The sequence below is a fragment of the Pseudogymnoascus destructans genome (assembly GCF_001641265.1).
Source record: "Pseudogymnoascus destructans isolate 20631-21 unplaced genomic scaffold scaffold_10, whole genome shotgun sequence".
NCBI classification, from domain to species: Eukaryota; Fungi; Ascomycota; class Leotiomycetes; order Thelebolales; family Thelebolaceae; genus Pseudogymnoascus; species Pseudogymnoascus destructans.
The window spans coordinates 568590-596345 of record NW_020167529.1 but is presented as its reverse complement, the minus strand read 5'-3'; the positions used below and the strand labels follow the sequence as shown (position 1 = coordinate 596345).

Sequence of the window (27756 nt, the reverse complement as noted above, 5' to 3'; positions counted from 1 at the left end):
TATGAAAAAAGAGACTATTCAAGGTGCCTTCCGAAAGTCTGTAATCTGGCCAATTAATTGCCAGAAAGCTCTTAAGAAAATGAAGACGTATATGGTACCAGCGATGGCAATGGCAATGGCGACAGTGATTGAATTACCCTGTCCTCAAACACCAGTAAGAGGTGTTCAAGCTGAGAGATCTCTTCAAGAAATAGCATCAAAAATCTCAGAGAAGATTGATATATTTAGTAGTCCTACACGCCGGAAAATCGACTCTACAATACGAGGGGTCCAGAACGTCCTTCTGACTGCAGAAGTCTGGGACCGGCAGTACGAAGACCTTCATAATAGGGTTCAAAATCAACAGAAGTCTAGGATTCGAGGGAATCGGAAGGTCTTACAAAAAGGAGGGGTCCTTATAGGAACTCAGGCACAACAGATCCAGGAAAACAAGCGTGAAAAGGAGCAGGTTGATAGGATCAAAAGACGACAATATCTTATACGAATTACAACAAATAAGATTAAGAAGAAGTATCATATCCAAGGGGTTGCTGCACGGAAATCAGAGAAGGAACGTCAAAGGACAATTCTAAACTTCAAATGGAGGAAAGAAGCTATTCCTATTGAGCTATTCAATCCAATCCCGGACCCAGAAAAGCCTATAACCGATAAAGAGATTGATATACAGGTTAAGGAAGCTCTTATATCCCTCCCAGAATTTAATGGGGTCTCATTTGAATACGAGGAACTAGGTGCAATTGGTGTCATTGATCCAGGACTTCAGGAATTTACGTCGCAACAGGATTTCATATCATTCGAAGGCACAAATATATGGGGCCGTGATTCAATTGCGTCAGAAGACGAAGAAGATGAAGATTCAATTCAAGATGCGTTTTCATACTTGTAGTGGTAAAATATTTCCCATAGTCTACGATTCAATTGCAATACAAATTGGGTGGTTGAGAAATCTGGGGCGGTGCAACTCGCTTTCGCGATGCAACTCGCTTGCGCCCACCGCGTAGCGGTGGGTTATTCGACCCACGATTATGGCTAGCGCTTACAGCTGCAACCTCACGTGATGGATAACATTGGATATCATGGATATTATGTTATCCATGTTATCCATGGGGATCCACGGAATATCAGGTGATGGATAACATTGGATATCATGGATATTATGTTATCCATGTTATCCATGGATATCCTTTTGGCACAATGCCACTATATAAGTAGATAGTATTTCCTTAGATAGGAGCTTCGTGCTCAACTCAATATAGTATTCTTTACAATAATGTAACGTGTTACTTGGAAAGCCTTTGTGTTTAATCTCCTGCCTTTACAGAGAACTTGTTGCTAGGCCATTCGCCAGAACAGCCCTGTTTCATCCATATTATATATATCCTCCTCTTGAAACTCCCCCGCTAAGGTTTGTAAACTCTTCATTTGTTCCTCTGCAGACTCTGGTACTGATCCTGCTTCACCGTGGAATATATGCTCGGAGATGTGATGTCGTTTCTTGAATCGTTGAAGCTAGCCAGTGCTAAAATCCGGGCATTCCTGGCCAGAGTATTGTGGCAACTGATGCCACACTTGTCGAGCTTTCTCACGGATGAAGTCACCGCTTGTGAACCCTCCTTGCTCTTCAATTCGTTTCTGCCAAAGGACGAGCAGAGTCTCAAGGTCTGGCCACTGCCCTAGGCGAATTCGTGAGCCTTCAACCTTGTTGTCTATGCCACTGAGAGTCGAAAAACGGTCGCTAAGGGATTCAGAAACAGTAGATTGGCTTAAGTGGTGGTCAAACTGCTGCTGAAACCATGCAATACAAGCTCATTGAGAAGGACGGTGATGTTGGCTTCGAACCCAGATGCGTAAAGCTCGGCGCTGCTCGAGAGTTACACGCTGCTTTCGAGGCATTATATGTTGTTATATGTCTGTATAAGACGATATGCTGGAGGAATATAAGGATACCGTGAATATTGATAAATGTATGGTATTTGAATCCGTCCCGAAAAATAAATCGCACAATCGAATATATCGTCTTACATAAGATCGTCTTAACGGTGTTTGACTGTAGCTGTAGATATACCTAGTTTATCAGATTCCGAGTAGCTTTAGTCAATTTAATGTGTTGTGGTTGCTTAATTATATTTTGAAGTGGTAGAGATGGGGGGCAGTGCGCGACTCGGTGTCGTGCGCGACTCGGTGTACAACCATGTTAGTTACCATAAGATAGACTTAAAGAGACAGTCACTATAAGCTAGACTTAAAATGATAGTTGCTATAAGATAAACTTATAGAGATAGTTGCCGTAAGATAGACTTGAAAAGACAGTTATAGTGAGATAGACTCGAAGAGGCAGTTACTATTAGATAGGCTTGAAAAGATCTTAAAGAAAGAGGTTCTATTGGCCTAAATTGCCGATATCAACTCTTTCCTCTACCCAGTCCTTCCTCGGACTTTCGGGGGCAAGAGTATTGATGGTCCACCTCATCCCTCTGTACTTCGTGATTCATGACCTGTCCTTCCGTTTGTTGTCCCGTTCGTCGTTTGCTCACCCATTGTCAAAATCAACCCGCAAAGGCACAATCATAAACGAGTAATCAATCTCTCATACAATATATACACCGCCAATATGCTCTCTCCCCTCCCCCTCCCCAAATTTTCTATACCCTCTATTGGAATTCCTTCTTAAACAACTCCTTCCCCCACGGCTCCCCCTTCAAGCTCGTCAACCCCCCCGTCGGCTCACAGCTCTCTCTTCCACTCGCCGGTCCCGGCGCCGGCACCTTCGAAGGAGTCCCCGCCACATCCTTCGCGCTCGCCTCCAGTGCCTTGAGCAGTGCCACGATCGACTCGGGAGTCAGATCCTCGTAGTAGTCATCGTTGATCTGTACCATCGGCGCGTTAACGCAGGCGCCCAGGCACTCAACCTCCAAGTATGTGAACAGGTTGTCCTTGGTCGTCTGTCCGTTGTGGACGCCTAGGTGGCCCTCGATGGCCTTGACGATGGCGTCGGAGCCGCAGCCGCCGAGCTGGCAGGGGGTCTGGGTGTGTTAGCTCGGATTTGCTGTCGTCGCATTGCTGGGGCATTTGATAGGCGAAAGGGGACTTACGGTGGTGCAGACTTGCACGTGGTATTTCCCGACTGGGGTACGGTTATACATGGTGTAGAAGGTGGCGACCTCGTAAACGCGCATAGGCGGCATCTCGAGGAGACGCGCAACCTCGTTCATGACGCTGAGGCTGGTGAATCCGTGCTGGCGCTGGCCGAGGTCGAGGATGGGCATCACGGCGGCCTTCTTGTATTGGGGCGGGTAGCGGGCCAGGATCTCCTTGATCACGGCGTTGTTCTGCTCGTTGAACTTGAACGGGATGCTCGCATTGTTGTCGGCGGAGTCGCGGTGCTGGGGATCGTGTCAGCGGATGTTTCGGGGGGGTGATTGGGGGGAGGGGAGGCCGAAGGGCGGCATACCACGAAGAGGGAATCACTGGCTACCCGGCAGGAGGCGACGAACGCCCGACGTTGGGATCGAATGGCTGGGCGCGATGCAATGCATACCCGCCTTGCGGCCGAGCCGAAGACGTAGGGAGTGATCTTGGAGGCCATTGGAGCTGTCGGGGGTCGCAATGGCTGGTGTGATGGAGATGCCGTGCGAGATATTTGAGTTCACGCTTTGAGGTGTAATCAGTATTTGCCGCGATTGATTGGTTGGGGTGGATTGGCTGATTATGTCAGCCGGATTTTGTAACCACACCAGGACCTGTCAATATAATTTATCAGAGCAACAATCACTTCGGTCATCACGGAATCTATAAGTATTACTTTCTATATCGTGTTTTCTTTGTAGGAAGGTTCGGGTTTTAATTTCATATACTACCACCAATCTTCATGTGCAGAGATGCCTTGGCTAAGTGATATATTTAAGTTCATTACATCTTGTCTGTGCCCAATATCTCGTTATATTATTAAATTGAAGCGCAATCGTTGTATTGCAATAGACAGCCCAGAATACTGGCAAACAAACAGAATTAACGCCTTGAGAAAATTGGATCGAGGGTATTCGCAGAAGCAGCAAAGTTTCAAAACCAGACGGGTTATGTCTCCAGCGACCTACGATCTTGCAATCAAGATGGAAGGGCAGCCTCTTAACGTCTGTACCAGCGTCTGCGAGCAGGGATTCCGTCACCAGCAACAGCACCATGGTGTGGTGTGTGCTTGCGCATGAACCACATTCCCACAAGTGCGCTGACGAGCCAAAAGATGGCCGATAGGAAAGAGAAGGCGACGTCGGCCTTCCACTTCTGACAAGTCCCATTCTGTGTGATATCGCCCCAGTTGAAGATGTTGCCGCAGTTAAGAGGGCCAATGAACTATTCCCCAAGTTAGCAATGCGGAAATTATATTGGGGCTTTATGCACATACGTTGACCAGCAGACCGAAGGCGGCAATCCAGAGACCGAAGAAAACGATATCGACCGGCCAGTGAATAAAGGCGCCCGAGAATGGGAGGAGCCACAGCAGTGAGAGGAGTATCGATAGTGACGCGACAATTATGGTGTAGATGAACCGCTTTCTGGACCAGTTGCTCTGACCTCTGGTTTCATGGAGGTATTCGCCGGTAAGCCCAGCAACGACGGCTGCGAAGGCAAGCTTTATATGGTCAGTTTATGCATCCATGATTTGGCGGAGGAATGAAACTCACCTCGCCCACGCGAAGCAGCATGCCAACGATTCTATCAATGGCCATTTTGATATGTTTCTTCGACACCTGGTGTTTATGACTAAAATATTTGGGATATCTGCGTGAGATGGATGGCAGGGAGAAGTTGAACCTTTTTCTACGGGTGTCGCTCGCCTTTAAATAACAGATGCGGAAAAACCGGAAACGGAAGTGTGGAGGGCTACAGGTGACAAAGACGTTGGTTAGGTTTTGTCAAGATATTCGTGCCTACTCATATTGCCTCTGCATCGTCAGAGGCTGCGCAAGAGGAGGGGTCCACCTCCTTGGCACATCTGGAAGCAATCAGACCGATCTAGAGTGCCAGGTGTAACTGAGCGAAAGAGGGGAACTGAGGGAGGTCGCGCATCTTTCCCCGCGCCCTGAGCGAAACAGGTTTGGTGGGTTGAAGTTGGCTATAACATCTTGAGTCACTGGCGAATGGTATATACCTTAACCCATCACTGTATAACCAGGGATCGTCAATGAAGTCATTGATGATAATACAACTATATCGTACTCTATATCGCCCCCTAGAGCCTTGCTTTGCCTTGCCCGACTATAAACTTGGGAATACCTGGTGGCGATCGGTGGCCACATAACTGAGGTCTTGTGGCTTCAAATTGGGCTTATTATTGTATCTAGAACGGCCTTCCATGATTGGCCGGGACGAGAACCTTTGACAATTAGGACGGGTGAGACAGACAGTTGTCATACCAACATTAGTCAGGACGTGGAATCTATATGTGTTTGGTAAAACCAGCCGAGCCATGGTTGGCCCCAGGAATGCTGGTGTTGACACAGTGGTAGGGATCGATTCGCTATATGGCTCGAGCAAATGCTCAGAACTGGATCAGCAGCGTCAGGTGCCATCCTCTTTGGTTGGCTTGGGCATGGGGTACGTGTGCAAATGCATTTACATTTGCAGAGATTCATGCAAGTAGCCGTTGATACCCTCAATACACTGGCTGAACTGTTGTATAAACAAGAAAGCTTCCGATATTCTGGCTGATGTTGACGTCATAGCTGCATGGCAGAGGTGAGCTTTACCTTAATATATGATTCTATAGAGTTCAGGTCAGGTGTTTATGATGCCCCTTTTTTGACAGCTGCCGAGACGAACCTCGCATCGGCACTTGGACCTTTGCAAGCGAGAATAAATCAACACCATCAACACCATCAACAGGGCCAGAGTATGACATCTCGGCCTCTGCCTGATCCGTGCCTGTTTATAAAAAATATATATATATCAAACATATGACAAAAAAAAAACGCAAAAAAAATGGACTGGTCTACTTGAGAGTAGATGGTTCTGAAATATTCCGAACCGGGGAGTCGAACCCCGCGCAACCGCGGATTCATAATTCTTTCGAATGGTGAGAGGCGGATATGTTACCGATACACCAGTTCGGAGTGGGTTGGAGTTCGGAACAAGTATTAGGGTAGATGTAGTAGTGTTGGTGGTATCCCACAAGTTTTTTTTGGCGTGTTAAACGGGGCGATCCGACAGTCATGGGCGAGATCCCCAAAGTCACGTACCTCAGGCCCGACTTCACAATCCAACTAAATAAATATGGCTCCCCCGCTGCATATATGAGCCTCTCTACATATAAGAGATATAATTGAGCTGGATTTCCTTCTTTTTGTTCTTGGCATCTTGCCCTGTTCTTGGATATGTCGACCTTGACTGAAGCCGACACAATTGTCTTAAAGAACCTCCGATACGACATTCAGAACGACATCCGAGACTCGAGCACAGCAGCTGCAGAAGCACAACCCAATCGGCCCAAATCCGACGACGATGACGACTCAGTGAGGCCCATCCTGGAGCAATTGAGTGTGGAATCCTCAGCCTTCACTTCATGGGACAATAACGAAATAAATCCGACGCTGGATCGTCTGGTGGTGCAACCTTATCTCGCATGGGCTTCGAAACTTGTACGACAGAACCCAGACACTGTATTCATCACACACATAATAATACACTTCACGACGCTTTTGCCAAGCGCCTTATACCTATACTACAGCTTCTCGTGGCTTCATGCCGTCCTCCACACCGTTTATGCCGTGTGGAACGCCGGCCCATTTACGCTGCTTCTTCACAACCACATACATAATAACGGCTTGCTCGGAAAACAATATGCCTTCTTCGATCGCCTCTTTCCATATATCACGGGACCTCTGATGGGTCATACCTGGGATTCATACTATTACCACCATGTCAAGATGCACCACGTTGAGGGGAACGGCCCCGGAGATCTCTCGTCCACCATCTACTTCCAGCGTGATGAGCCCCTGGAATTCATCAGGTACTTCGTTCGGTTCCTGGTGTGCACCTGGCTGGAACTGCCAATTTACTTCTACCGCAACAAGAAATACGATTTAGCCGCAAAGGCATTGATATCGGAGTGCTCCTCGATGGGCTTTATATACCTCGCGGCCCAGCTGAACACCCGCCCAACAGTTTTTGTACTTCTACTACCATTCTTCATAATGCGCCTCGGGATGATGATCGGGAATTTCGGACAGCATTGCTTAGTCGACAACGTGGACCCCATGTCCGACTTCCGCTCTAGCATCACTCTCATTGACGTCCCCGTAAGCCCCCACGCCCCCTACTATCTAGCACAACAGTCACTAACATCTTCCCAGAGCAACCGCCACTGCTTCAACGACGGCTACCACACCTCTCACCACCTCAACCCACGGCGCCACTGGAAAGCCCACCCCGCCGCCTTCCTCAAAGCCAAGCCCACCTACCAGGCCGAGGGCGCGCTGACCTTCACCGACATCGACTACCTGATGATCACGTACCGGTGCATCACCAAGGACTTCGACCATCTCGCGCGCCGTCTGGTGCCGATGGGCGCGCAGATCGGGATGACGCATGAGGAGAGGGTGGAGATGCTAAGGAGTAAGACGAGGAAGTTCACCCCTGAGGAGATTAAGCTCAAGTTTATGAAGAAGGGGGAGAGGGCGTCGGCGGCTGCGGTTGCGGCTGCGGCGGTGCCGGTGCCGGTGCCGGTGGTTGGAGGGGTGAAGGGGGCGAAGGTGGGGAGGTCGAGGAGGGAGTCGGTTACGGCGGCGGCGGTGAAGGCGGGGGCGTCGATTGGGGAGGGGTCGGGGAGGGTGGTTAATCATGAGATAGTGAGCCGTCGGCTATAAGGGGAAGTTCAACGACAGTTTGATAGATTTGGTGTATAGCAAACTGTAGAAAATAGACCTCTTCATACTGATGCCTCCTAAAAGTTCAAGCCTACAAGGCAACGACAGTCGTAGGACCATGTTATCCCACTACTTCACGCTATTAGGCTAGCACTATTAACCTAGCACTGTTTATAGACTCTTGGTTACTCACGGCTATAATTATCTAAGCTGGTTTCTCAAAACTATACCCAAGACCTCAGCTCCTCACCCAACACGACTTCTCTACCGTGTCCATCATGCGTGCTTCACTCCGCCGGCCCTTCTCGTTGGTCCGCACCGTCATATGCGCCAGATGCCTCCTCCGCGTCCTGCGTATGCACGCCCTGCCAATTAACCTCCGCATTCCTCGCCGCCGCCGTCCCATCCAAATTATACCTCTTCCAATCCCTCCTCGGCCGTCTCCTCACCCCCCTCGGCTTCAGCCGCATCGTCGTTCCCTTCTCCTCACTCACCGTCAGCATCTCCTTCCGCTTCTTCCTCCGCTTCACCGACCGCGCAGCAGGCTCGTCATCATCATCTTCATCCGCCGGCGCATCCGTCGGGACCCTTCGCTCCTGCTCATCCAGCTCTGCCAGCCGTCTCCTCGCCACCTCCGCCCCCTCGGGCGTCGCGCTGCTCAATCCCTCCCGTATCGTAGCGCGTTCATCTTCGATCCGCTTGCGGATTACCTCGATCCAGCCGTGGAACTTGGTGCGCTTGTACGCCACGACTGTGACCTCGTCGTCCTCGGCTTTGCGCTCTTTGATTCCCATCAATCGCTCCAGGAAGCGCGCCTGGTTGCGTCGCTCGGTGGACGCGGCGACGGAGACGGATTCCACGAGGGGGCCTTCCTCGTAGGGGGCGAGCGAAAGGGGTGTTGCGTGTGTGACGGGGACGACGGTTGCGGTGGCGGAGGTTAGGCGGGCGGAGCAGGAGGCGAGGAGGGAGACATCGCCGGGTAGATGGCGTAGGGCTGGGAGGGGGTCATCTGTGTCATCGTCGGGGGTGAAGAGGAGTTCGCTGCCGATATTCTTGGTCCAGCGGCAGGTGAAGGTGTGATCGCGGTATGAGATGAGCGGGTTGTCGGACTCGAGGTGTAGGATCTGGATCTTTTGCTCTGCATGCCCGTTGCTCTCGGGCTCGTTTTCGTCGTGTAACGAAGTGTCGTTGGCGGGGCTTTGGGGCTCTTCGTCGGCGGACTCGACGGGAACGGTGTCCACGCCCTCTTTGTCTTTGTCTTTGTCTCCGAGAGATATTGTGGGTGCGTGCCCGAGTTGGCGCTTATGACGCCCGAGGCCGGGGTTTATCCATTTGGTTTTCGTGCTTGCACGGCCGCTGGGGGGAGCGGTGGCTCGAGGGCGAGAAGTCGGTATGGATGGGGTTGTAAGGTCGAGTGTGAGGTAGAAAGTCTGCAGGATAGTAAACGGGTGTAGGATGGAGCAAGTTGTGAGGGGCACTGACTTCGGTTTCGGTGGTCGAATACTCGTATTCCCATTCGTCGGAATCGTCTCCCACTGAGCCCTTCAATGGCATTGGGAGGGGCTCAACAAAGGAGTGGTTCGAAGCTTCGTTTTGCGGGGTGGGGGCGTCCATCCAGGGCTGGAAGCTCTCCATGGTGCTGGTCTAGAATAGTAACTGGGCTCTATTGGTGTCGCGGAGGAGGACGCATGGAAGGATCTAACCGCGGATCCTAGAGGCGCCTAACAAGCGCAATGTGATAGGCAAAACGTGGCTATCTGAGACGCTGGCGGCATGAAGTGAGGAGTCTCGAGCGCTACAGGAAACGCTGGAGGCACACAGGGCTTTGCTCTTATTTTAGTTCAGCCTTGTGGTCTCGATCATAGGTACAAATGGTACAAAGTATATCCCATAATCGCGTGACCAATATCTTGTTTCAACCGACCCGCACTATATGGATTGATTGGCAGCTGGCGGTGGCTAACGGATGCGATAGTCGTGACACTTTCACGCGCGCTAAATTACATCCAAGCATATACACAGACATACATCTACAGTGCACTACTCTAATTCGCTCAACATTCAACCTCTGCATAGTCGCGGCCAACAAGTCAATAGTGAATAAAATATCCTTGGAAGGGTCAAGTGGCCAATACATAAGTATGCACGGTGAGTCCGGTTGGTCTTGCTACATATTCCGCCTTTGTCTCTGTTTCACCTTCCTCTTCTTTCTTTTATACTCCAGTACATATCTCACCCATGAATACTTCTCCTTTGCTCTACATCAACGCTTACCTCTGATTTAACTTTACCTCAACCAAAACCGAGACCTATATATCTTTACTGCAGCACGAATAACACCACACACTTACTGTACGGATATACGCTTACCCTCACAATGGCCTCCGCCATCCAAGACGTGCCAGACCAGGAGTTCAACGGCATCAGATATACCGGCTTCCCCGAGCCACTGAGTCTTCGTAAGTTCCTCCATCCCATCCCCCTTCCACCAGCCCAACTAACTTCCCCAGGTCGCAACACCACCCTCCCCCACCCCGACGCCAACCTCTCCCCCGACGCCTGCATCGAGTCCTTTGGCAACCACCTTGCCCGCTCCTCCTCCCGCCACCGCTTCTCCTCCTCGCGGCGGCGCGTCTCATCAAAGGGCTTCATCGACCCGACACAGGTGTACGAGGATATCCACTACGTCGATAGCACCGTTGCCGTTGTCTCCAAACCCGGATCCTCCTCCTCAAAAGAGAGCACCAGCCCTTCAGACGGCGACGGGGGGTTCAAATCAAGAGAAGAAGGGGGGAGGTCGTCGGGGGAAACCGATTCAAGCGAGCGAAATCACCGGAAGAAGAAGGGCTTACGCGGCTTGTTCCACAAGGGCTGAGATGCAGTAACACTTCTGGGCAGCCCTTTTAAAATGGGAAAAACAAAAGCTACACGGGGTGTTTCTTGGATATTCCTTTTGTTTTCGGGGCGAAGAGGCACTAGACCACTTCAGCAGCGTAATTTGCGTGTAGCAGCGTAGCAGCTTTAGCCTAAATAGGAAATAGTGATACGATAGTCCTTGCGGCCCCCTGTTGCCACTATATCCTAATTCGGTCTAAAGCTGCTACACTGTAGCAGCTCTTAAAGCGGTTAGTTCTACTCGTGCGGCCCAAAAGTTTCCACAGGGTCTGTGCACAACAGCCAATTAGATTGTAGGAATCTACCAAGCACCATGTACTTGTACCCGAGTACACGCGTAGAAAATGTACACGCGTAGAATATGAGAGTGAATGAAGCAATGAAGTAATGCTCAACAATGGCTGAAATCTCAATACCACTACGTGCTGCAATTATTACCTTGCGTGTATACATGAACGCATCATATGGAGAGATTGAAAAGAAGCTTGGAATCTCAGCTGACTCTATTGCATATATATGGCACCAAACTGTTAAAAGGGCAGGGAATACTGAAATTCACAACCTTCTCCAACACCTCGAATCAAAGCCACGAAGCGGAAGACCACAGACAATTCAAAAGGATTCTGAAGAGTCACTACTCATACGATCTTTGCTACTTGCAAATCCATTTGACACTTTTCAACAAGTTATTAATAAGGAAAATCTACCCTACGCACGATTGTAACGCTGACTTCTAAACGATAGAAGACACAGAGGTTCTCTTGCGTAAAGGTTTACTTATCAGAGGAGGCAGGGGATCAGACACAAAGGCTTCAAGTAACACGTTACTAGTATATAACAAATACTGTATTGAGTTGAGCACGAAGCTCCTATCTAAGGAAATACTATCTACTTATATAGTGGCGTCGTGCCTAGTGGACTCTTGGGAACTCACTCGAGTCCTCGGAGTCCTGGACTCTTAGGACTCTTCTCATCATCCTGCGAGTCCATCACGTGCCTAGTGGACTCCTGGGAACTCACTCGAGTTCTCGGAGTCCTGGACTCTTAGGACTCTTCTCATCATCCTGCGAGTCCGTCACGTGATACTTTCGGAACTACTATTCCCTGCTGCGCCTCCAGGTACCAGGGCCGGTCTCATGCGACCTCCCTCCTTCCTGTCCTGTAGTTGGCCAGCCTTCTTGTTCCGTCGTAACAACGATCAATTGTCGAACGAGTTGCAAAGAATCACTCAAGTGTTGAAATTCCACAACCTATTGTACGGAAAAACATCTGCCTCAAGGCCTACTTGGATAATATCATTCCTTCAGTACGATGGAAATTCTGCAAATGGGCACTATCCGAACTTCAAGCTGGATCAATTTTTATTTTCTCAGACGAATCATATATCAATTTCAGAGGGAATCCACATAAGAAATGACGGATAACACTTTAACGGGGTCAAACAGCAGAGAGCATGGCAATTCAACAGGAGAAATCTTTATTTCAAGTTATGTTTTGGGGAGCAATGAGTTCAGAAACCTCTATCTTACGCCCTTCTCGTTCATGGATTCCTGAAAGTATAGAAGAGAAGCAGATACATGTGCAGAAACTATGAGAGATAAATGCATATTGGAAATCAAAAGCAGAGAATGAACTTGTTAGAGCAACAACAGTTGGAACTCTTGAGTACGGATATATGGAAACTCTAAATGCAGATATTCGGAATGGCAAAAGCAAATGGAAAAAGGCACGAGTTGCTTCACAAGAGTTTGGAGATATAGAGACATGGAGTAGAGGACAGCAATCAGAAGGGCAAGAAGTTTCAAAGGGCGGGATTGATTGGTTTCTATATCGAGAGATGGTTCTTATTCCTCTTCTCTTGCCCTACTTTCAAAAAGTAAAGGCTTTACATCCTACAAAACGAGTATAGTTTGTGGATGATAATGTAAGTCTTCATTTGAAGGCTCACCAGTCATTGGAAGATTATATGAAGAAGGAGGGAATCTATAGAGTGAAATTTTGGCCTCCAAACTCTCCCAATTTGCACCCTATTGAAAATGCCTTTGATTATCTCAAGGATCAGGTTGACGGCTATACACCATTAAACGGAGGGAAGTGTAATGGTGGGTGCACCAGATGTGAGAATCTAGCCACCCAAGGAAGGGATGACACACTGGGTTGTAGCTTAGACTATTCCACAACGCAGCAATCAGGTGTATGATGTAGTGAAGTGGTTTAGACAAGTTGTAACAAATGTTGAGTCTGAGAACTCAGGGATAAGTCAGAGGTTAGCACCTCACTGACTTTTTAGAAACAAAGAATAACAAGATTAATGCTTGGGAAGCTTGTAAAAGACGTGGAAGTATGTGCTAGTTGATTTACTGTATTGCCTGCTTGCCCTTTCTTAAGGAAAGGGCATATTTATGCCAAAGGAGTGTAGTTCTCTCATTTTCCATGACTTTCCATGACTAACCAGGCTTGCTAAATGTATTAGAAATCAAGTGCGACCCACAACTAGCTTGCTAATCATGTAGCGAATGTAAGAGAATCCCATAGAACCATCTCTTGGGTTCCTAGTAGGCTGCGCACTACTCGCCCAATACTCGGCTCACTCACTCAGTGGGTTACTCAGCTGGGTGAGTAGCTGAACCTTTCACTCGACTCGGTGAGTGAGGCCAATACTCAGTTACTCTGTAAAAACCCAGTGAGTACTCGGCTGTCACGTGTAAGATATATGCATTACGTGAACAGTCCCTCATACGATTAATACTGTTTTATGGTTACAGTTGTAAGTTAACTTAAAGTATTACATTTATCAGCATCACTCTACCATCTCTAATAAGCTGTGAGAACGAATCACGTATATTCCTCTATCTAAGTACCACGATTATCAGAAGATTATCAGAACACTATATTATATATGCTCAAGAACATCTTTCCACCTTGCTTGATGAGGCCGGCCAGACCTACTAATACCTAAAGTATTTATAGGGTCTTGACGAGTAGCTTGAAAGATATCAAGTAGATCTCTTCCAGTCTTCCGAGGGCGTTGGATAGGCGTTGGTGGCGAGGACGGCATATCCTTATCTTCATCGTCATGAATAGTTGGAAGTATAGGCTCCTCATTATTACCATCTTCTCTTATATCTTCATTATCTGGGATATCGTCATCTGGGATGTCGTATAAGGTCTCGTTAAGACGGTCAGCCCTATCTCTTTCTTCACCTTGTTGGTAGCGCATTTGTCGTTCTTCATGTGCAGCTTGTGATAAGTCTTGCTGTTGCTGTGGCCGCTGAGGATTAAACGGAGGATATTGTACCTTTGAATATGTCTCTCGGATATGTGTATTTGATCGTGGTTCTTCTTCATCGCTGATATATTGTAACTCGATAGAATTGCACATCCGTTGTCGTTGTGCCTCATACTCTTCTTCGACTTGCTCCTCAGTCATATCAACGACGTCCATCATATCTGCAAGCTTGTCACGATGACCTTGACGATTCTTGTATTGTCGAGAGTAATATATAAGCATAATACTCTTAATCGTCTCAGGATTAAGTTGACCACGTCGGTGGCCACATACGTCCCTTGCGGCACTAAAGACTCGCTCAACTCCAGACTCAGCAGCAGGAATACAAAGTATATCACGAGCCATCGCTGATAGACCAGGAAATTGCTCTTCCTAGGCTCTCTTAACTCAAGCGCACATTGATGTATGCTACCTCATAATCTGGTAATCATCTGGTGATACTAATAGTTGATAGGCCCATGAAGAGTCCAATTTCCGCAAGTGGCAACATTTCTGGGATAGCTGTATCCACTCATATACGAGAAAGGCTGGAAAGCTGAGAAAGAAGCCTGAGCGTCTCTTTGAGTATATGCCGTGGATTGATGTAGAGGAAGGGTACGTCTCTGATCATCCTAGCAATCTTCTGGCAATACTAATTGTTTATTATAGCACTTTTCACGAGGTTATCCCACCACATAAATATTTCTGTTTGTACGAGCAGGCAGTTTGGAAAGTGGGCCTAATTACCAGGACCTGTGCAGTGGTACCCAAAGTCTTACAATCTTGTCGACAATGGATGGTTGCAAATATCCACTCATAGTTCTAGCTTCAAAGAGGCGTTCTTACTTGTCTACTCTAAGAAGTTTGATAAGGAAAAGTGGGCTAAGGTATCAGCTGCACAGGATATGTTGTTCCTGGAGCTAGAGTAGAGGAGAACTTGAGTTGCTAAAGTTATAGCGCTGGAGTACCTTTCGCGTTGGAAAACCAGGTATTTAAGTACTTCATCGTAGCCAGACTTCTGGTAACCTTCTGATAATCGAGCAATTTGCCAAATGCCATCTCAATACTCAGAGTTGTTTGATTCTGACAGTATTCTCAGACTCTTTTCCGTCTTCTCAACGACTATCCTCATTAAATCAAGTCTGTAAGGACACAGGGCACCCAGCTCACAGTAATAGCATATGAGAGTGCGAGTCAGAGGCTAAACGGATGCTATCCTATAGGTCTACTACGAAGGATACAAAAAAGATGAAGAGAGGAACCCCCGTTGGGTCAATCTCCTTAAGTACCCGAAACGGGTCCGACTCAGCTAACCTGCCTTAACTCTTATCATGTGACTGTAACCTGCCCGACTCAATCACTGAGGGACAGGCATCCTTACAAAGTCCCTGCAGGCCTTGAATATATTGGCAAGTTAAACCAATTCGTCAAATAGACTAAGGATACACACGATATATTCATTGAGTGGTGGAAGCTATCACGATGGTATGAACAACACTCAGATCATACTACAAAACTCCTTATGAAGATTGCATGGGATTCAACCAACTGGAGTTCTCAATACTGGAGAAGTTATCACCAAGGAGCAGACCGGCTTTCTGGAGAACCATGTGTTATTTGTACTTATTGTTCGAAGGCCCTTACGCATCCTGCAATCAAGTCTGCTGGCCCAAAGTCTATGGCAACACATCTTGCATCAGACATTTGCAAAAAGAAGTCACAGATGGGAAGGATAGTCTCTATCAAATGCGAATCAATCAAATGCAACCTCAACAAGTAAGGATTACCAGATTATTACCAGAATTATGTAGGTTAATACCTATAATAAGATCATATTCTCACACAAGAGACATTTTATGAACAAGTTCTATACACAGTTATCTTGACTCATAGCTCGTTCCGCTCAGTCGAGGATCCTCATCAAGACCCTATAAATACTTTAGGTATTAGTAGGTCTGGCCGGCCTCATCAAGCAAGGTGGAGGGATGTTCTTAAGCATATATAATAGATAATAGCGTTCTAATAATCTTCTGATAATCATGGTACTTAGATAGAGGAATATACATGATTCGTTCTCACAGCTTACTAGAGATGGCGAGAGTGATGCTAATAGATGTAATACTTTAACTTAACCATAAAACAGTTTTAATCGTATGAGGGACTGTTCACATGATGCATAAATCTTACACGTGATAGCCGAGTACTCACCGGGTTTTTACAGAGTAACTGAGTATTGACCTCACTCACCGAGTCGAGTAAAAGGTTCAGCTACTCACCCAGCTGAGTAACCCACTGAGCGAGTGAGCCGAGTATTGAGCGAGTAGTGCGCAGCCTAAGACTGTGCTTGGCCAGGATGTTCAACTGCTTGTCACTATACGCTGCATTCCCGTTCTCTGTTTTTGCCCTCTCGAGAAAGCTCCTCCAGATCGCTTTTCTCGTATCAACGCCTAAGGGGCTGTACTTAACACCAATGTGTATTCTGCTCTGCACTGCTTCATCAAAGTCTCTGACCCGGTTCGTGGTAAGTAACATAATGCCCTTATAATACTCGAGCTTCCGTAAAAAGACCGAGACGAGAGAGTTGTGATTAGAGTCATATGAGCGCTTGCACAGAAAGTCGTCAGCTTCATCGAGGAGAAGTAAAGCTTTCCAGTTTTCTGCAACTTCAAACATCTCACACAATTGCACCTCGAGATGTTTCGCATCCTTGCTTAAGTTTCCGGCAGAGACCTCACTAAGTCAGTACAAATCTGTGCCAGATTGATGTGGAAGTGCTTACTGTGTACAGAGGCCTCTTGAGGTGTTCCGACAGTCCTTCTGCTGTCATTGTCTTTCCTACACCTGGTGGACCACTATCGAGGATGTTAGACTTATACATGTCGATCGTTACTACCGTGAACATACTAGAGTAGCATAATCAAGCCACGGCCTTTTCCCTCCACAAAATCATCAAACGTATATTTAGCTTGTCCACCAGACTGGAACGTGGTCAGAGCTTCAATGAGCTTCTTTGACCTAGACGGTATAGCCACTTGATTGAAGAGTGACTCATTCCAGGAAATTTCCGAAATGTCTGCAACCGCAAATTCCACTAGTACGTGATCAGCAATGTCGCGACAGCAGAGCACATGTCTTACACCATAATTTGTCATTCAGACTGAAGCCCAGCACAGTCGGGCTACAGATTAGAAAATCTTCATCGGTCAGCGCATCAAGGTCCATACTGCTCTTCATAGCCGATTTATCGATCTGGTTGCTAGAAGCCGCATCTAATATCAGCCACAAATCAATACTGTCAGAGCTCTTGAAGATGCTTGGTCTGGTGTAGTTGGGATTGATCTCCTGAAATGATGCGGCATCAACCATAATTCTACTGTTGATAAATATCTCAACGGGTTTCTTTTTCTTCATCTGAAAGGCCCTGCCTCTATATTGCCGATGTTGGGTCCCGATTAAAGAGAAGCAGAACTTGCGACCGCATTTGACAAGTGTTTCTCTGATGCTCTTCTCTGTATCGTGGTATTGGAGAGGAAATGCCTCGAGAGAGTTGATATTTTTCGATCCGCGGAACCCGAGAATTGCAGTTTCGATTGGAACTTTCCCAAGCATCTTCCCGTCAAATTCCAAATACTTTCCTTTGATGTGGAAATATTCAACTCCATCTGTGGTTACTTTCGCTTCGCCAGATTCGAATCTGATGCATCGTGGGCTTTTCGTCCCGCGGCAAGTGGTATACACAAATTCGTTTGGCTTGAAAAGAAACGGGAGTAGATCGTAAGTTATCTCTCCCGTTTTCAGCAATGAGACAAGCCGTACTTTCGTATCCTTGTAGGATAAATTAATATGATCGATAAGGAGGGCAATGTGCTCCCGGATGATGCTGTCCTGGGGATCAACGCGATTCCATTTGCGGGACGCCTCAAGATCTGGGAGATAGTGGAAGAGGATATTTTGCTCGACCTTTTGAAGAAGTGAGAAAGTCGATCGTGATTGTTGGATAGGGCATGCTTACGGAGAGGCTTTCCTCGTTGAGACTAATCTCAGGAGCTTGTGCAAGTATAACTCTCAAGGTATCTCGGAGCAATTTCGACTTGATGTCAATATAGACCACTGGTATTTCGGTTTTCTTGACTGGAAACTTCCGTTAGCAGGTACTATTTGTGGGGAGGACATACCAACTAATACGCCTGCGCTCTATGAAAACGTATCGATCCAGTCTATCAACTTTTTCTTCCGGTTGGTGTTGTTCCTCGATGACATACTTGCACGACTTTTCATCCCAACTGCACCAGTATCTTGTGAGCCAGGGGAAGGCCTCAGCGACAGGAAGACTTACACTTCATTGACTGTCATGTATGTCTCTGGAGGGTCTTCGGCTTTAACTTCGTCTGCAGCAGCGGGTACTGCAGGGGCGCTCTGCGTAGAATTGAGAGACTTGAGAAAGTCTAAGAACTGTTGGGCGAAAGGCAACAATTCAGACTGACGACAATGAGGGTCTGGAGACATGGGTTGCATTTTCATAGCGGCGAAAATCTCACTAGCATCCTTATCGCTCATCGTCGGGGTACTGGGTGGGGTGGCTGGCCGTGGACTGTGCAGTGGAAGGCCGACTTGAATCATCTCTGTTGGAGCCATGATCAACGTAGAGTGTTGGTAGGTGCTTGATATGAGAGTTGGGAAATATGGACAAAAGTAAGAAGCTTGTGGATGAGTGATTATTTGAAGACTGCAGAGGTTGTGATTGAACTTCCGGGGAATCGCACGCCCTTATATATTCCTCAATTCTTTCGCCATCCTGTCAACGAAAGATCAACCCCTCTCTACAAACCAACAACGGCCGGGGGGATGAGGGAAGCTGATTCTTCTTCGGTTCAGGATCACCAGCAGCCCATGGTTGCAGCATCATGCATTGGCCGATTCAAAAATCAAAAAGGTTCAAGGGTGCATGCAAACGACGCAGGAGAAGCACATATCTGCAAGACAGTGTTGGGGGAGATGCTGGCGAGATCGATTCACAGAGCACGTTGGTTGGAAGAGTCCACTTTCCCAATTCTCATCCCCAAAGCAGCAAGAGGAACTCAATTGAAGTGGAGCGCACTGGCCTCTGAACAACCAGGATGGCATCGTGATTGGAAGATGGTGGTATAAGCCAGAAATGCATGAGTGAGAAACCGATGTCTAATGCAACGCGGATTATGAAGTGCGCACAAGCTTTGCAATGCTAATATCATGCGCCGCATAATTTAACAATGCATTACTTTTGCTCACGTCGTTTTTGGGACTCGCTAATTGGACATTGAACCGTGGGTGCCTAACCCCTCGCTTATTCTGCTGCCCAACTCATGCGACACACAACTTGGGTCCAACACAATGTTTGTTCCCAACATTCTGCACACATAAAGAAGGCCCGTAGGGTAATTTGCCATTATTCTGCGCCGCACAGTCTCAAATATACAGCATTCCAGTCACAGTAGTATCCCGCCATGTCCACTGCAATCGCCATCGCTCAGTTGAGTAGCTTAGTCCGAGACTTGGAGTCTTGGATAGCGGGGTTAAATGACATACCATTCGCGAAGGACGACTTACGCGCGTTGGACGTGCTGGGCATGAAGCTCTCGGATGCAGCGGCTACTGTCCAGACGAAGACTGGATCATTCAGGCCGTCCCGTGAGGATGAAGCATGGAAAGCGAGTAGAAAATTGAGATCTCAAGCTCAATCAACTATTGCACACTTGATTGACCATGGGAAACTAGAGCGTCCGGCAGTCTTTAGAAGAAATATCGTTCTCATATTTACGGGGCCTAAAGTTTCGGAATTTGATTCCGATGAGGTGAGGTCAAGAAAAGCAGCCACGCGACTGAGATGTGAGAGACTTAAGACACTTAGTCCAGATGGGGTAGTTGCATGGGCGGCTTCCTATACACCTACGTCATGGGCAGCTGGTCTCATGGGGAAGGATATATTTGAGTGCCTTATCGACAGTATTGAACTAGGTTCAACCCAGAATTGGCCGCCAGTTATTCGAGATACACTGCAGAAGTTACGGACTGATGAAGCACTTCAAAATTCACTTCAATATAGTGAATTTATGGTTGGTGAGTACGTGGATTGCGCGAAGAATGGAAGAACTAACTTTCGCCATAGCCACTAGTAACCCATCTACCGGCAGCCAGGCGCGGCTTGAAAATCAAATACATACATCAACACGTAAGCAATGGCAATCAAAGTGCAAAAAGCGCTTCTAACATTATAAAAAAATTGTAGCCTCATCAGAGCCGCATATCGGCACGTGGAATCCCAAGGCTGCTGGCAGCTCACATAGCCCATACAAAGAACAACTCGACAACGGGATGGCGCAAGAACAGGGAAATCTAATATTTATGCCAGTTTTATATTTGCCACGAGGTAAGAAAGAGGTGTCAATATTCACATGGCCAAACTAACTTTCATACATAGAATTCTACAAATACTCCGGACTACTCACTAGTCAACTGGAGTATATCTGCGGCCCGCACCTTTCCAATGCCATCAAGACGAGCTGTCTATGGGATGGAGGTGTTGCGACACATTGTTTTGGTGTAGCATTCCCCAGCAACCCTCTCGAGGATGCTATAGTCGTGATATCGATGAGCCAACTCGCTGGAAGTCAACTCGTGCAATTCATTGACTCCACGCCACCCACGTCTTCACTGCCCGGACTGCGTATCCAGCAGTAACAGTGATCTTTTCCTCCGGTTCTGGCTGATAGCGCCACTGCTCCTCTTTGTTCTTTGGGTGGAAGATGATGATTTCGTGGCCCTTCGCATACAGGATTCTGTCCGTTTCCGTCGCCTCAAATATTTTGAGTTTATCTATATAATCTCCGGTTTTGGCTATTGAGGTGGCCTCCTGCTAGTCATAAATCAGCTCAGGGTCTTATATTTAGAGTTCATAGACCTGGTCAAACCTGTTCTGACATGATAAATCCGGAGCCCTTTGTTGGTTGCGCCACAAGTAGTAGAGAATCTCTCGGTGTATAGCGTATTATTGAATACCCTTGATGAAGGCTGCGGAGCAACTGATTAAGGCGCGAATAACCTGTTTGCTTTCTCCGGGCACAATACCGTAATATGGAAGTAGGCGTAGCGTAAGGAGTCGTGAATCTGCTGGAAATATGCCGCAGAACGAAACTATGTCTAGCCAGTTGTCCTCAGCGTAGCTCAGGGTGACTTATGTTGGCGGAGCTCGTCGTGCAATAAGACTGAGTCATTATTCTTGCTCAGAACGGATCTTGGATGTGCCTCTGATCTCTTCATTTGAGAGGTTGATAAGTTTATTCATTTGCAAGAAGTAACCGTGGTTTGCCATGGTGGGGCCTAATGCCATGTGACTTGCTCAGCACCCACCCCGATACTAAACGGAAACACCCTGACGCACTCGGGCACCAACACCTTCAGGCTGCAAAACTTGGGATAACGCCTTGGTCACAACTCCTCCTGGCACATTCAACCATGTAATGTACTATGCGCCAAGAGGATCTCAAAACCCTTCGCATGAGCAGAGGATGCTCTGTTTAGGATGCACGTGTATGATCATCAATCGACATATAGGTCTGTCACGTGATTTTCGCCCGATCTTGACTGCCTAACACCTCAGGCATATTCCCTACTTCATCAAGCATGCAGGTGAAAGCCAGTCTGGGAAGCTCGGGGCCAAGTCAGCCCCTATGACAGTGCGGAAGTTCCAGAGGATACTTGCACTTACAGACTGGTTGGATATCGGGCTCTTGGTCAACCAGGCAGATGACCTCGGCTTCGAGACTAATCCTTATCCAGCATAGCGCCAACGCTTAATTCCCGTCGATTCCCATCCTCGCCGCCTTCCACCTTGCATCTCTGGCTTGCCAAACTTCTGCCGTTTCAAATCCAGCCATAATATAAGTTCATGCCTTACCCCTCGCCGTTCCAGTCGATATGGCACCTCGTCAACCAAAGCCAAACGTCCAAAAGGTTGGGCGGCAACCCTCGGCGCCAAAAGATCACGGCAAGTCATCCTTCGCCTTTATAACGTATTCCAACTGATCGTTGATAGGAAAGAGACCTCAAGGTGTCGAGAAAGGACGATCACAACTACCTTCTCGCAAGAGTGCGCGCTTAGAAAATTTAGAACGTCGCCAGAAACGAACCATACCTGAGGACACAAATACCGAAATAAAACATCGAGCTTTGTTTCCAAACAAAGTAGAGGCATGTCCCTCATGTCCCTCTTCTTCTATGATACTGTACAGCTAACTCAAGCTCTCCACAGAATCCATCGGAATTATTAACAGCTGAGAATCGAAAACGACTACGAGAATCCGAAGGTCCATTAAGCGGCGTTCAATCCAAGCCGGTTCGGAAGCGACCGCGAACATCAGCTTCAAGTTCGGTTATCGGGAATAAATCTAGTCAAGAGGCGGCCTGCAACGTCACCAGGTACAGCATCAATCCAATTGATCATTGGAGACGAGAAAGCTGCTGGCCCGAGGAATATTTCAAACAAGACGATCACGCTAGGAAAGATATCAGCAAAGCTTTTGAAGAAAGGTGGCGCGAGGGATATCGGGTACCGGAGGCGAACATGAATCATCTACTTGCAAGGCAGAAATCATCATCTTCACTTCGCAAACAATCGGAAGCCAGCTCTGCCGCGCCCAGCTCTAGCGATCAGAAGCCGAGAGAAGCTAAAAGTGCCACTTACGCCCGTCCCAGCTATGAGGCTGTACTTGCATCCAAGGGTAGCTTTATGGGCAAGTTCGACTTGGGCATCACAAATGCAAATAAGGGTCTCTGTCGAACTCTACTTGAGGCCGAGCAATCAGTCCCTCGAGATACACTGTTTCGTGACGACCTGTTTGAGGAAACATGCGAGAGCGTGCGTGCAAGAAACGAAGCTATGGTTGTTCGAGACATTTCCCCACTGATATGTCCATCCGCTCAAGTCCTAAGAGTCTATGGTGCAAAACATCTCAAGCCCTTAAATGAAAGTGTCAATGAAGGCTGGAATAGTGCCATACCTTTTTACGGTCCTCGTCCACAACCTGATTATTCGGTGGGGTTTGGACGATCTGCATTCTCTGACGATCAAATCAAAAAGCTTACGCCTTTCGTGGGCGAGGTCACGGATACTTTTGCCTCCTATTTCATGGCCACTTGGCAGATGTATTTTCCATTTCTAACCTGCGAAGTAAAATGCGGTGCCGCGGCACTCGATGTAGCAGACCGGCAGAATGCTCATAGCATGACAATTGCGGTGAGAAGTATTGTGGAACTCTTCAGGCTAGTAAAGCGCGAAAAGGAGCTTCATCAGGAAATTCTCGCCTTCTCAATCTCGCACGATCACAGCTCAGTGAGAATCTACGCCCACTTCCCTATAATTGATGGAAAGCAAACCACCTTCTACCGCCATCCGATTCATAAATTTGATTTTACAGCACTAGATGGCAAGGAGAAGTGGACGGCATATAGGTTCACTAAGAATGTCTACGAGACATGGGTTCCAGGTCACTTTAAAAGAATCTGTTCAGTTATTGATGAGTTGCCCCCTGATTTGAATTTTGAGGTCTTGGAGCAATCGGAGCTAGGGGAATCTGGACTTTCACAAGGGTTGGAAAGCCATAATCTATCTCGCCAATCAAGCCATGATGCTGCGTCTCTGATAGAGACAGCTGACAGTCAGTCAAGCCGTAACCCTTCGCGAGACATTACCCCAGATACGTCCCTATCTCAGGGGATTGAACGAGCCTTCAAAAAGCCAAAGAAAAGGGGTCGGGCAGTGGAATTACATCATTGTTGAGGGCATAAAGGTGCATTATGCGATTCAATGATACCAGGGATAGTCAATTTGATACCAATTGTTTCCAGCAGTGTTGTGATGGCTATTAATGGTTCGGCAGGTGTAACACGCTTCATTTGGTTACTTGGGAGCGTTGACTGATTGTAGGATAACTCTCGGCATGACAGGATGCTAGAGCGTAGACTCTGCAAATACCTAATGGTTACCTGTTGAATCGCCATCGGTATATCTCCATTAAAACGTCCTTCATGGCTACTACCAATGAGCTACAAATCATTAGAAGCAACCCAGTCAATGACTGGCTAGTGCAAGCTGTCTTTTCAACAGCTGCCACGACAGGTAAGGTCCCATTTGCGAGGCTATATACTCTGCTAATGTATATAGTTGCCAAAACCTTGGTATTCGACCTTATTTTAGCTTTGCAGAGGCAACCAGCAGCTCGCGTCGTTCCCCCCTCGATCAACGGACTCTGCCGTGGAGCTTGTCGAAAGAGACAATGATTTGGTAAGTATGGTAAGGTTGAAAGATTCACACTGGATGTTCGATCTACACTCAAGTATGGCAGGATAGGCGACGGTGGAAAAGAATAAACTCGCTGCTGAGGTGCAGAATTGCTTAGTTGTTTCCCCCGCTGGGCGGCCACTCCACGCATATAGGTCAACGAGGGAGCTTCTGGAGGCGCTACGTGATGCTGTCAGAGTTCACAAGTCGCTTCTCGAGGATGGGAAGATTCTTCGTCGGGATATTTCCGAGAATAATATCATTATCACTAAATCTGCGAAGGAGTTGGACAGTGTGCCGAGTGGAGCTAGCCATCGCACGGGCACTATGCAGTTTATGGCGATCGAGGTGCTGCAGGGCAAGGGCCACACTTATCGGCACGATCTCGAGTCTTTTTTCTGTGTCCTTATATGGATGTGTATTCGTTTGGAGTCATGTTGCATGGATGATGGGCAGGCCAGGCAGAGGACAAGGCCTTTGGCAACAAGTAGACTGCGGCGATGGTATACAGGGACATATGCAGAGATTGCCGACACGAAACTTGGTCATATGGATAAGAACGGGTTTGGGGGCATTATCGCGGAATTTGCCCCAAAGTTCAAGCTCCTCAAACAATTGGCTCGCGAGCTCCGAAATGTCCTCTTTCCAATCAGAAACGGGGCAATCTTTACAGGAACTTTCCGCGACAATGATATAATGTACGATGGAATGATCAAGGCGTTCAATAGTGCAATTAGGCTAGGAAAAGAGGAACAGGCAAATGCACAGAAGAGGCATGGATTTGGACATTAGTATTTTGAGGCGTATTGTTTCCTGCTGCGGCACCCTGACAAAGCCCTATGATACACTGCAGATACGACGGTCACATGGGGCCCGGGAAAGATCTAGCAACTTGTGGAGCGGATCAATTTTATTCCGTCTGTAAGTCGGTTTCAAGCACAGCACCTACATCCCGCACGAGTGATTTGAGGCCATGGTTGATTCACGTCATATGATTCTTGGTCATGTGACTTAGTCGTAGATATTTGTAACCCACAACAGGTACTACACCAGCGACATATACACGGTTAATCCTCGGTAATCCTATTTGATCAGGTTGATGCACTTACATAATTGGAGGATCAAACCTTCTGGGCCAGCAGTCCCATGAGAACGGGGTCAAATGACGCTTGATTTTGTCGACAAAATATGACATCTGGAAATGTTGTCTGCACGGCATTGCCGCTGTGTGCCATAATTATAAATACGCGGCCCCTATGTTGGTTACACGGCTTGCCGCAGAGATGGCTGTGACGTCTTTGCATGAGATGCGCAAACCTGTGGGTGAGCTGATTCAGCTAATTGGGGCAGGTCTAAGCACCTTGGCTAGTGACGTTGAGATCTGTCGCATATTGAAGGTTGGAAGGGACTGAACGAATACTGACAAGCATTGGGGTTTGGTCTGTGGAGTTCAAGTACGGTGCCTTCGCTCCGATAGCAGGGAGGGGGACAAGAGGAGCGCACGACACAGAGAGGAAGTGCTCTTAGCGCCGGCTGTGACAGCGGCAGGAGTAGCCGTAGTTGGTTATATTCCACCTGCAGCCAATCACACAATAGCGCTCTCAAAACCCACACTTACACTCAGAGCAAAAGAGAGCCGATGAACTTCGTCTATAGTTAGCCCATTTAGCATCTAGCTGGTAGCTGGGCTAACTATAGACGAAGTTCATCGGCTTACACCATACTACGTGACTTTGACACCTTCGAGTTACTCCTAACCGCCGACTTGAGATAAGACAGCGGCCATTTGGACCAGAAGTTAGTATTGTTTTATTAGCGCGCGGCTGGTAAATGGCGCTGCACACACTCCTTGATCAGCCAAGTTGTTGGAAAGAAGTTGAGATTTCTCAGCCAATACATCAAGTTCCAACACCAATGTCCTAAACCGAGTGACTCACCCAGCCTTCTGGGGCCGTTTGGTCTGAGTTATTCAGCGTGGCACAGCAAAAAGTATTTTCAACCTTATTTAGAGAAATTCAATATATAACGTCGAGCTGTTCCTGTAAGGAAGGCCATCACGTGCCACCACGTGAGGTCCCTTTCATAAGCGGCCCATAGGGCTCGGTAAAATAGGGCACAAGGTGCATAGATAAAAGGGGTTGGAGGCCTCAGAAGAAGGCCTCCAGTCAATAGTCGATGTATCTACGTAGACCTATTGTGCTTACAGAATACGATACCTTCCTGCCTCCTGACCTGGTTCCCTGGACTCCCGTGAGACCTTAGGCTTACGCTTTACAATTCTATTGACTGCACCCATATCCAGCCTACTGGGTCAGGATGGCGAGTATGGAAAGAAGGATTACGCGTGCGACTTCTGGAGGAGCAACGCCAGCAACTGACGCCACTGAGCCAGCTCCAAGAACTACATCCGTAGAAGCTAGCCATTGGACGGCAGGCCAGGACGAGAGCATGGCCTCGAAGCTGGCAGACCTTCAGAAGCGGATGGACGAAGAGAGGGCCTACATCAACACGATGGAGGAAGCCCTAGAGCTTTTCCGAAGAACGCACGGCGACGACTACAACGCCTACCCTGAGGCGGTACGGGACTTCGCGAAGAAGCAAGCCCGGATTCAGGAAGAGAACCGTCGGAAAAGGCGACACCAAGATATTGAGGACGAGTGGGAAGGACCCCAACAAGAGGAGGAGGCAGAGACTGCCTCTACCGTATCAATGGAGGTCACACCAGCCCAGAGGCCAATAGGAAGGGTCAAGGAACCTAAGGTATATAAGGGCGAATCCATCCGAGAGCTCAACGAGTTCATGGCCTCGATCCGCGCTATCTTCCGATACCAACCAAGGGTTTTTCCAACTGAGCAATCTAAGGTGGCCTTCGCTGCCCAATACTTGGAAGGACACCCTATGAAGGAATGGGATAACCGGTGCGCAACCCAAGGAGAAGGATACATAGATCCCTTGGATATCGCTGGGTTCGAAGAGTTTCTTCGGGACCTCCATGTCGACCCAGCCAACCGACAACGCATCGCGGCCTTGAAGTATAACGTCGCCCTACAACGGAAAGGGCAGAGCATCCGCAAGTTCGTGGCCTACCTTGAGGACCTCAAACGCGAGATGGAACCGTATACTGAATCGCAGAAGACTGTCCACCTTCTGACGAAGATTCACCCAGAGATGAGGCAGCGGCTCCTTGAAGGAGGGTACGCAGAGCGTTCCTCTACCCACAGGGACGCTATCGTTAATATCCTGGCGATGTTAGAAATGACAAACCAGTGGGTAACAGAGAGAACTCCTACTGTTGACAAGTCCAACTCAAGGGAAGGAAGGAATACCTCCCAGGGCAGCTTTCCATTCCTAAAGGGCAACTCTGGCAGCCACAGGGCTCCCCAGCCCTCGGCCCAAGGAGAAAGAACACCCTTCTG

At 47.9% G+C, this 27756-nt stretch overlaps 10 protein-coding genes and 1 non-coding gene across 11 annotated transcripts; 6 read left to right on the top strand and 5 right to left on the bottom strand.

Annotated features, from left to right (window-relative positions):
* Nucleotides 1-79: 79 nt before the first annotated feature.
* VC83_06159 (uncharacterized protein) lies at nucleotides 80-886 on the top strand (the record flags this gene model as incomplete). The annotated part of the gene is made up of 1 exon (XM_024469763.1): nucleotides 80-886. One exon carries the CDS (start codon nucleotides 80-82, stop codon nucleotides 884-886), a length of 807 nt encoding a protein of 268 aa, XP_024324173.1.
* Nucleotides 887-2332: 1446 nt separating this feature from the next.
* NUO24 (NADH:ubiquinone oxidoreductase 24) lies at nucleotides 2333-3762 on the bottom strand. Its single transcript, XM_024469762.1, has 3 exons — nucleotides 3452-3762; nucleotides 3093-3383; nucleotides 2333-3023 (listed from the first exon to the last, which is right to left on the bottom strand). Exons 1-3 carry the CDS (start codon nucleotides 3584-3586, stop codon nucleotides 2652-2654), a joined length of 798 nt encoding a protein of 265 aa, XP_024324174.1. The 5' UTR covers nucleotides 3587-3762; the 3' UTR covers nucleotides 2333-2651.
* Nucleotides 3763-3831: 69 nt separating this feature from the next.
* VC83_06157 (uncharacterized protein) lies at nucleotides 3832-5070 on the bottom strand. The gene is made up of 3 exons (XM_024469761.1): nucleotides 4683-5070; nucleotides 4403-4630; nucleotides 3832-4350 (listed from the first exon to the last, which is right to left on the bottom strand). The coding sequence occupies exons 1-3, from the start codon at nucleotides 4725-4727 to the stop codon at nucleotides 4126-4128; spliced, it is 498 nt and encodes a 165-aa protein (XP_024324172.1). The 5' UTR covers nucleotides 4728-5070; the 3' UTR covers nucleotides 3832-4125.
* A 947-nt stretch (nucleotides 5071-6017) lies between these two features.
* VC83_06156 lies at nucleotides 6018-6111 on the bottom strand (the record flags this gene model as incomplete). Its single annotated transcript has 1 exon — nucleotides 6018-6111. It is a non-coding gene; the product is annotated as a tRNA-Glu (tRNA).
* Nucleotides 6112-6247: 136 nt separating this feature from the next.
* VC83_06155 (uncharacterized protein) lies at nucleotides 6248-7862 on the top strand (the record flags this gene model as incomplete). The annotated part of the gene is made up of 2 exons (XM_024469760.1): nucleotides 6248-7295; nucleotides 7350-7862. The coding sequence occupies exons 1-2, from the start codon at nucleotides 6372-6374 to the stop codon at nucleotides 7860-7862; spliced, it is 1437 nt and encodes a 478-aa protein (XP_024324170.1). The 5' UTR covers nucleotides 6248-6371.
* A 167-nt stretch (nucleotides 7863-8029) lies between these two features.
* Nucleotides 8030-9753, bottom strand: VC83_06154 (uncharacterized protein). The gene is made up of 2 exons (XM_024469759.1): nucleotides 9345-9753; nucleotides 8030-9292 (listed from the first exon to the last, which is right to left on the bottom strand). Exons 1-2 carry the CDS (start codon nucleotides 9495-9497, stop codon nucleotides 8150-8152), a joined length of 1296 nt encoding a protein of 431 aa, XP_024324171.1. The 5' UTR covers nucleotides 9498-9753; the 3' UTR covers nucleotides 8030-8149.
* A 486-nt stretch (nucleotides 9754-10239) lies between these two features.
* On the top strand, nucleotides 10240-10737 carry VC83_06153 (uncharacterized protein; the record flags this gene model as incomplete). Its single annotated transcript, XM_024469758.1, has 2 exons — nucleotides 10240-10321; nucleotides 10373-10737. 2 exons carry the CDS (start codon nucleotides 10240-10242, stop codon nucleotides 10735-10737), a joined length of 447 nt encoding a protein of 148 aa, XP_024324282.1.
* Nucleotides 10738-16293: 5556 nt separating this feature from the next.
* Nucleotides 16294-18582, bottom strand: VC83_06152 (uncharacterized protein; the record flags this gene model as incomplete). The annotated part of the gene is made up of 7 exons (XM_024469757.1): nucleotides 16294-16755; nucleotides 16805-16877; nucleotides 16930-17116; nucleotides 17163-17985; nucleotides 18038-18156; nucleotides 18205-18308; nucleotides 18362-18582. The coding sequence occupies 7 exons, from the start codon at nucleotides 18580-18582 to the stop codon at nucleotides 16294-16296; spliced, it is 1989 nt and encodes a 662-aa protein (XP_024324169.1).
* A 926-nt stretch (nucleotides 18583-19508) lies between these two features.
* VC83_06151 (uncharacterized protein) lies at nucleotides 19509-20742 on the top strand (the record flags this gene model as incomplete). Its single annotated transcript, XM_024469756.1, has 4 exons — nucleotides 19509-20121; nucleotides 20171-20233; nucleotides 20291-20431; nucleotides 20483-20742. The coding sequence occupies 4 exons, from the start codon at nucleotides 19509-19511 to the stop codon at nucleotides 20740-20742; spliced, it is 1077 nt and encodes a 358-aa protein (XP_024324167.1).
* Nucleotides 20743-21978: 1236 nt separating this feature from the next.
* VC83_06150 (uncharacterized protein) lies at nucleotides 21979-23839 on the top strand (the record flags this gene model as incomplete). Its single annotated transcript, XM_024469755.1, has 3 exons — nucleotides 21979-22048; nucleotides 22097-22251; nucleotides 22313-23839. The coding sequence occupies 3 exons, from the start codon at nucleotides 21979-21981 to the stop codon at nucleotides 23837-23839; spliced, it is 1752 nt and encodes a 583-aa protein (XP_024324168.1).
* An 828-nt stretch (nucleotides 23840-24667) lies between these two features.
* VC83_06149 (uncharacterized protein) lies at nucleotides 24668-25132 on the top strand (the record flags this gene model as incomplete). Its single annotated transcript, XM_024469754.1, has 1 exon — nucleotides 24668-25132. The coding sequence occupies one exon, from the start codon at nucleotides 24668-24670 to the stop codon at nucleotides 25130-25132; it is 465 nt and encodes a 154-aa protein (XP_024324304.1).
* Nucleotides 25133-27756: the final 2624 nt, after the last annotated feature.

What these genes read in the sequence shown, in the direction of transcription:
- VC83_06157 (XM_024469761.1), bottom strand. Translation starts at nt 4,727, where the DNA reads ATGGCCATTGATAGAATCGTTGGCATGCTGCTTCGCGTGGGCGAG. An exon ending in TGCTGCTTCGCGTGGGCGAG is followed by an intron (nt 4,631 to 4,682) that starts GTGAGTTTCATT and finishes GACCATATAAAG; the next exon opens with CTTGCCTTCGCAGCCGTCGT. An exon ending in CCTTCGGTCTGCTGGTCAAC is followed by an intron (nt 4,351 to 4,402) that starts GTATGTGCATAA and finishes CTTGGGGAATAG; the next exon opens with TTCATTGGCCCTCTTAACTG.
- NUO24 (XM_024469762.1), bottom strand. Translation starts at nt 3,586, where the DNA reads ATGGCCTCCAAGATCACTCCCTACGTCTTCGGCTCGGCCGCAAGGCGG. An exon ending in CCAGTGATTCCCTCTTCGTG is followed by an intron (nt 3,384 to 3,451) that starts GTATGCCGCCCT and finishes CACGATCCCCAG; the next exon opens with CACCGCGACTCCGCCGACAA. An exon ending in ACGTGCAAGTCTGCACCACC is followed by an intron (nt 3,024 to 3,092) that starts GTAAGTCCCCTT and finishes TAACACACCCAG; the next exon opens with ACCCCCTGCCAGCTCGGCGG.
- VC83_06154 (XM_024469759.1), bottom strand. Translation starts at nt 9,497, where the DNA reads ATGGAGAGCTTCCAGCCCTGGATGGACGCCCCCACCCCGCAAAACGAA. An exon ending in ATTCGACCACCGAAACCGAA is followed by an intron (nt 9,293 to 9,344) that starts GTCAGTGCCCCT and finishes ACTATCCTGCAG; the next exon opens with ACTTTCTACCTCACACTCGA.